A 7,391-nucleotide genomic window follows, 5' to 3' on the forward strand; every position below is an offset into this window, starting at 1 on the left:
GTTTCAATGTTTTTGCAGGCCATTACACAGATGGCTTTAAGAAGATAGACTTTGGACATAATCAATGGCCATTAGGTGGATCATTGGAGATGCTTGTCTGCTCCCATTATCTATCATTTCTCTCCCTTTGGAGCATGTTGATATGCTTTGAGTGAGAGATAGAGAGGTGTTTGGGTGCAGCAGCCCATCCATATAGCTATAGCTTCATGGACCCTCCAACCCGATGCTCTCCTTTTGTTTTTCCCAAAGATTTCATACTTAATAATGGCTAAGAGAGGGATGGGACGACTAGTGTGTATAAGAAGGAGAAAGAGGGAGAACAAGGATGGAGTGCATAGAGTGCATAGACCGAAAGGCCAGCAGTTGTTCTTGAAATGCCAAATAATTTTAGATTTGATGCAAATAGTTTAATTAAATTCAAATCATATATATTTGTCGATAAAGTAAAATTTAGACTAAAATTTTTGGATTATTTTTACCATCTCTCTTATGCATGAATTTGCAAGTTTATTTGTATTAGTACCTCAATAATGTAACAACATGTTAATACCAATTACTTTAAAGAGTGGAGAGGTGGTTAGAAATGTTCAATATGATGCTCCAACAAAACTTGTGCTTCTTTCTGATTCTTCTTCTGTTGCAATGTGCTACTTTGATTTTGATAACGACAAATGCATCTAAATAATCACTAGCATGCCCAAATGTTGGATGGTTTGGTTGATAGGGACACCTTTGTCGAGAGAAAATGCTTGTTGTGATGATTATGTCCTTTTAGAAGCTTTTTTTTTAATTTCTTTTTCAATGGAAGGAAGGATTTGATCCACCCAAATTTCATCAAGATAACAAAACTATTATGAAGAAAGACTACAAAGAACAAGAGAAGGTGGGAGAGAGGGAGGAAGCAAACTTCCTAAAAATCATAAAGAAGTAGAAATAGAACAAAAAAATTATCTAGATTATTGAAGATTCTCAAACTAATCATATTTTTTTTTTCTTAGCTATTCATTTTTTGAACTAGCCTCAAATAATCAAAGTGCACTGGGAATTAGTTAATTCTTCATGAACAGCTAACAGCAACAAACAAATAATGGTGTTTTTTCTGTTATTTATTGCTCTTGCAAAGTAAACATATATTAGTATCAATACAATTATATCGATATTTTATTCTTTTTAGGTTTTTAATCGAGTAAGTTCCCCCTAATATTGAAAGCTAGCATGGATTCCCAATGACAGCCATTGGATTGATCAAAATGTTATAAAGATCAGGATATACATGCTACAATGAAAACCAACATGGATTCGCAAGGGCATACATAGTACATTGAAAATCAGTATGGATTCCCTATTACAGCCATTGAATCGACCAAAATATTGTCAGAATCAGGCCATACATACATACTACATTGAAAACCAGAATGGATTCCCAATTACAGCCATTGTATCGATCAAAATGTTGTCATGATCAGAACATGCATACTACATTGAAAACTGGCATGAGTTCCCAATACAGTCATTGGATCGATCAAAATGTTGTATGCATTGAAAACTGGCATGAGTTCCCAATACAGTCATTGGATCGATCAAAATGTTGTCAACCAGCAACATTTTGAAAACCAGCAACATTTTGTCAGGATCAGGACATGCATACTACATTGAAAACCAGCATGGATTCTCAAGTAGAGCCTAGAGCCATTGGATTGATCAAAATGTTGTCAGGATTAGGACATACATACATAAATACATACTACATTGAAAACCGACATGGATTCTCAATGATATACATACTACATTGAAAACCAGCATGGATTCCCAATTCAGCCATTGGATCAATCAAAATGTAACCAAGATTAGAGCATACATACTATATTGAAAACCAACATGGATTCCTAGTGACCTACATACTACATTGAAAACCAGCATGGATTCTCAATTAGAGCCATTGGATCGAACAAAACGTTGTCAGGATTAGGACATACATATATAAGTACATACTACATTGAAAACCAGCTTGGATTCTCTCAATGACATACATAGCACATTGAAAACCAGCATGGATTCCCAATTCAGCCATTGAATCGATTAAAATATTGTCAGGATCAAGACATACATACTACATTGAAAACCAACATGGATTCATGATGGCATATATACTACATTGAAAACCAGCATGGATTCTCAATTAGAGCCATTGGATCGATCAAAATGTTGTCAAGATCAGGTCATACATATATACATACCACATTGAAAACCAACATGGTTTCTCAACGGCATACATGCAATATTGAAAGCAGCATGGATTTCCAATTCAGCCATTAGATCGATCAAAACATTGACATACATACATACCTAATCAAAAACCAGCATGGATTCTCAATGACAACCATTGGATCGATCAAAATGTTATCAGGATCAGGACTTGCCCTGCCAGTGGACCGATGCCAATTGAAAGAATGCCTGTAATTGGGACTCCACTCAAATAGTTTTTGATGCAAACTAAACTAGCCCTGCTTTCACTAAGAACCAGTAGAACAAGCAACTCCATTAGTGTCACGATACACATCCAAGCCCCAACTCCTCTGATTAAAGAATGAGAGGAAGAGCATAAGACTGGTTTATCAAATCTCAGATCGTCAAAGCTGTGGCCAGAAACCATCAGCATAATGCCAAGGCATGCTCAACTGTCGTAGGCTTCACAATGACGAAGCTGGGTGGCCAGGTGCTTTAGAGGTGACATAGTTTTGCCTGATAAGTTGTATAAATGAATTAAGAGCATCACGCATCCACTCATACCGACAAAGTTTGAATGCATCCCTCACGGATACCTGATCAAAGAAGAGTAATGTTAGAAAGAGGGAGCTGGGAGCTCTCAAACAATGTGGTTGGTTCGTGTACTATAGAAAAGGAGTACAATTAGATACGGACCCATTTCCTTTCGTGGCTCGCCTGCTCTGGCCAGCACTGTAGCTCTTCGGTAACCTCCAAGGCAAACATGTAACCTTTGCAAGTTCCTTCAAGGCTGCAACTATTCTGTCTGTTCTTGCTTCTAAAAGTCCATATACCCAGTGATTTTTCCTGAAGACCAAAACAGATAACGATCATCACAACACTTGGACTAATGGTGAAGAAATCGGAATTTTTATGTCAAGCACAACTGTTGTTAGCAGTTATTAAGCACGAGAGAAACAGTCGCTTAAACCCTTTTTGGAGGAAAAATTGGGCAAATCCCAATCTATTCATGAAGGGCACTTAAACCTTTTTAACCAGATAAATCTTTCGAAGGGAGTAAAAAGATAGAGCCTTTCCAAAAGATAAATAAGCATGAGATAGAATGTCCTCAAAATTTTGGTTGAACGTTAACAGTGATGGTTTTCTCAGCATGCAGAAGATAAATTAATCACCTTGATCGTAGAACCATTTTTTGGATATCAATAAAAAAAATTCAGAAAGGGGAGCAATTGCAGATAGGAAGCCCCGGAAATCAGAAAGCAAATGCTATGAAGGACAACATTATGACTCTGTAGGAATCCTTTTCATCTCAGTTACCAAACATGCTACCTACGTTCTAAAGTAAAAAAAATTAAAGGAGACAATGGAAATGTTTCTCCTTTTTACCTTCTTGTCCCCTCATTGTGTAATCCAGACTCAAGTCCATAGCATTCTTACATATCCGCGTTTTAATAAGAGATATCACTGAGAACTAGCAACAAGCCAAAAATTATCACTTGACCTTGCTGACAGCTAGGTTTAAAGCATGATATGTTAACAACAATAACCAAAGCGCGAACGATTAAACCAACATGAACTACATCTCTTTAAATACTAAGATATGCTTCTCCCATTTCTGATCTTACACAATGCTTTAAGAAGTGAAGCACTGAAGTCTAAAAAAGCAGAACTATTTTCACAAAACTGTAAACCTGAGCGGTTAACTTGCACAAGTTATGAGAACATCATCACCAACAGACAGGCCACTATGAGTTAGGCAAGCGGCAAACATATCACATGCGTATTAGCCGGGTAAGGTGGCAGACCAATCATATTAAATTCACTTAAGACATGATGCCTTACAAAAAAAATGCTTGAGAAATGGGTGGTTGAAAATGAAAGCAATATAACAACCTTAATATACAAGTGATGAGCACCACAAGGTTGACAAGCATGTTAAATGTGTTAAACTAAACGTTTGGCTTTCATAATGAATACACAGTATTCAGACAAGTTTTCTGGATGTCAATCCTGCCAGTGGGGAAGATTACTGTCATATTTTTCTTAAAACAAAAATTCCCAAATGAGATTCTAGATGTAAAAACTATATGCAACAGTGAAGCAACTGATCAGATATTTCATAGTATCATTTGCTATAAGGCTCTCTTACTGTTTGCATGAATACAGAGGAATAATTAAACTCATTTTATAAATGTGAATTTGCAATTAAAACCATATCAAGTGATATTTAAATTTTAGAACTATGATCTTTTAAGTGTTATTTTTGTATTTTACATATTTTACAGTATATGGAACAACCTTCACGCACAGTATTCTATTAACCCTTGGCATGACACTTTAGACTTTTCCATGATAAGTTTTACTTTTGACCAATTGAGATCGAGGATTCACTTCATCAGGACCATCATTCATTTAGATACAAAGCATTTACTTAGCTATCTGATTTTTTTATTTCTCTTGGTTGTTAGGAAATCAAAATCCTCATGGTACATGCAACTCAGGCATGTTTTCTTATGCAAATAGGAAAAGAAATTCAACTAGAAAAAGCTCCAGTAACTCTAACAAAACCGATCGTCCCATGTCATCAAACAATAGATGTAAGATCAAATACCAACATTTATAATTCCCCTGACACCTGCTTCCTCCAGGGCTTCGCGACATGCTGCATCATGTACAGTCTCGTCATTCTCCCATCCACCCTGACGGCCAAAAGATCATCAACTCTAGAACAAACTTAGAGAAAATGAAAAACTTCCAAATCAAACATCCAGAACCAAACGGCACAGCAGTCACACCTTTGGGAAGACAAGATCAACTCGATTTGGTGAAGAAATCATGAGGACTTCCAGACAATCTATCAAATCGTCGCTGTGATTCTCTGTGTTCGCCTTTTGCTTATAGGGAATGCATCTGCTTTCACCACATGAACAAAATGTAAGAAAATGAATGAGAAAGTTAATTTTTGGACAGTTATTCTAGAAAAGGCAAAAAGCACTATCAAGTTTTTTTCTAAAGCTTAGATTGGCAATTTACGTGTTATAGATCTACACTTTATAACATCTTTCACCTGACGTACAACTAAAAAAAGATATATCGCATCCTTGCTATAGTCAATAGATCAAGAATGTCTATTTGATTGCAGATACTTGGTGCCACTGGTTTAGATCGAAGACACCATTAATTTTCTTAGGCATCAAGCTATTCTTTCCTGCACCAATATCCTAAGTTGCATTTGGTTAGATATGAGCAGGGCTGAAAAATTCCTTACAACACAGCACACATATGGATCTGTCCCAAAAATTTACTCATGAAACACCCTAAAGAGAAAGTAGGAAGGACCACAACATGTCAAAAGCAAACAAGAGGTCCTTAGCTTTTGAATTATTGCTACCTCTACTGTGGCTTATGCAGTCTGCTGTGCAGGCTTCCCATGCCAGCACATCAGGAGATAAGAATTTACAACATAAGCTTGTCTGGTAAATTTCTAGCATCACCATTTACATCATACCCATCTGGTTATTTTCGGAATTCTACTGTGCAATCATCAAATGGAGATGCAAATATCCACTTCTCCTGTCTTCAGATATTAGCCCGATGGGTTCATAGACATCAAATGCAAAGCAAGATACTGCGACAAAAATCCAATAAAAATTAAGAGTTTGAAGGAATAAACAAAGGTTGAAAAGCATAATACCCAGCAACAAGCCGGAAATGATCTTGGTAACGCTGCCGGTGGCGCCCCGTCCGAGCTAGCACAACCGACGACATACTCTTGCGACAAAAAAAGCTGCGAACTTTAGAGAAGCAAAGCAGCAAACGGATAGAAAGATATGAGAAGAGACTAAAAGATCACGAATCCTAGTATAATAACGAGAGAGAAGCTCTGTTTCACCTGAGTTATCACCAACTCTCGAATTCCAGAAAGAGAGCAACAACCTCTCATGATCTCCACCCCACAATCCTGAGGCCCATTCCCTCTTGGAAACCAACCAAACACTCTCTTTCCTCAAAAAGATCACACCTTTCTCCTTTTAAACGGCATTCCAAGTAAAGAAGAGAACAGAGAGAGCGAGAGAGAAGCAGAGAGATTGGCGAATCACAAATCTCAAGCAAAGGCGAGAGAGAGAGAAAGAAAATACAGAAGAGACGGCTTCCTTAAGCCGACGACCGCGCTTCCGGCGAATTTAATGCTTCTCGAGTCAATGGAACCACCCGGAGCTCCTCCCCACCCCACTTCCCGAATAAAAAACCGCACTTTGTATTAAATTCGGAAGCCCAAACCCAAACCCAAACACCGACAAAGCGAGGAGACCCCGAGGAGTGGGAGAAGATGGAAACGGAATCGGAGCCAAAGAAGGGAAGACTTGGATTATATGGCAACAACCCACAATTGGGTAGTCGGATCCTTCACAGAAGCCGCGGCTCCATCGCCCTCAACCTCAAGACACGCACACAGAAATTTCCGGCGGGACCAATTCAACTCTCACCAAGCGAAGGCCGAAGGGGGGAATAAGTTATTATTTGGGATAATTTTTTTTCCCCTTTCTTCGTTTGGTTCGATGATGATTAGGGAGATGGAGAGAGTTTCCATACCATTATTATACTTCCCGATCTCTGATTTTTCCACATATTTTATCCGTTTACAACTTTCTTGCATATATAACCCTAACATGTACTGTATTCATGCATTAACTTCCAATGATCATTTTTTACATATCAATCCCTTTTGACCATGTAGGGATTGCAATGACCCTTCAGTTAGGTATAAAGGATGGATTGGTGAAAGAATCAATAGAAGAGGAAGAATGGATGAGGGAGAGGATAGATGGATCAAAGAAGGATAGATCCATCTATATGTTTGGTTCAAAATATGGAAGTATGGGTGGGAATGATTTACTTTTATGTTTGGTATAATATAAATAAAAAAATAAGAGATGATAATTGTATGACATTTTTACTAAAGTATTTTTTGTTAAAAAAAAGATAGGATAGGACTCTTGTTTTTTAATCAAAAAAGTAATTAAAAAATTTTTGTCAATATAGAAATCTACCTTTCATATGCTCCATCCATCCAATTTGGAATGATGCAAATTGGTGAGCCAGGATGGATGGACAATCCTTTTTTTTATCCATCATTTCTAATTTTTTTTTGAATCCGATCATAG

At 37.4% G+C, this 7,391-nt stretch overlaps 1 protein-coding gene across 3 annotated transcripts; it reads right to left on the minus strand.

Annotated features, from left to right (window-relative positions):
- Positions 1 to 2,053: 2,053 nt before the first annotated feature.
- On the minus strand, positions 2,054 to 6,789 carry LOC120103679 (nudix hydrolase 12, mitochondrial-like). 3 transcript variants are annotated; one of them, XM_039116624.1, is made up of 6 exons: positions 6,119 to 6,789; positions 5,921 to 5,997; positions 5,022 to 5,136; positions 4,842 to 4,925; positions 2,923 to 3,072; positions 2,054 to 2,822 (listed from the first exon to the last, which is right to left on the minus strand). In XM_039116624.1, exons 1-6 carry the CDS (start codon positions 6,167 to 6,169, stop codon positions 2,691 to 2,693), a joined length of 609 nt encoding a protein of 202 aa, XP_038972552.1. In that variant the 5' UTR covers positions 6,170 to 6,789; the 3' UTR covers positions 2,054 to 2,690. The 3 variants fall into 3 exon arrangements, with proteins under 3 accessions (XP_038972552.1, XP_038972554.1, XP_038972553.1); XM_039116626.1 differs by having other exon boundaries at positions 5,921 to 6,013; positions 6,119 to 6,787; XM_039116625.1 differs by having other exon boundaries at positions 5,921 to 6,020; positions 6,119 to 6,786.
- Between the last annotated feature and the right edge of the window lie 602 nt (positions 6,790 to 7,391).

Source organism: Phoenix dactylifera, unplaced genomic scaffold (assembly GCF_009389715.1).
Source record: "Phoenix dactylifera cultivar Barhee BC4 unplaced genomic scaffold, palm_55x_up_171113_PBpolish2nd_filt_p 000117F, whole genome shotgun sequence".
Classification (NCBI taxonomy): domain Eukaryota; kingdom Viridiplantae; phylum Streptophyta; class Magnoliopsida; order Arecales; family Arecaceae; genus Phoenix; species Phoenix dactylifera.

What these genes read in the sequence shown, in the direction of transcription:
- LOC120103679 (XM_039116624.1), bottom strand. Translation starts at nt 6,169, where the DNA reads ATGAGAGGTTGTTGCTCTCTTTCTGGAATTCGAGAGTTGGTGATAACT. An exon ending in GAGAGTTGGTGATAACTCAG is followed by an intron (nt 5,998 to 6,118) that starts GTGAAACAGAGC and finishes TTTTGTCGCAAG; the next exon opens with AGTATGTCGTCGGTTGTGCT. An exon ending in CGAGCCACGAAAGGAAATGG is followed by an intron (nt 2,823 to 2,922) that starts GTCCGTATCTAA and finishes TTCTTTGATCAG; the next exon opens with GTATCCGTGAGGGATGCATT.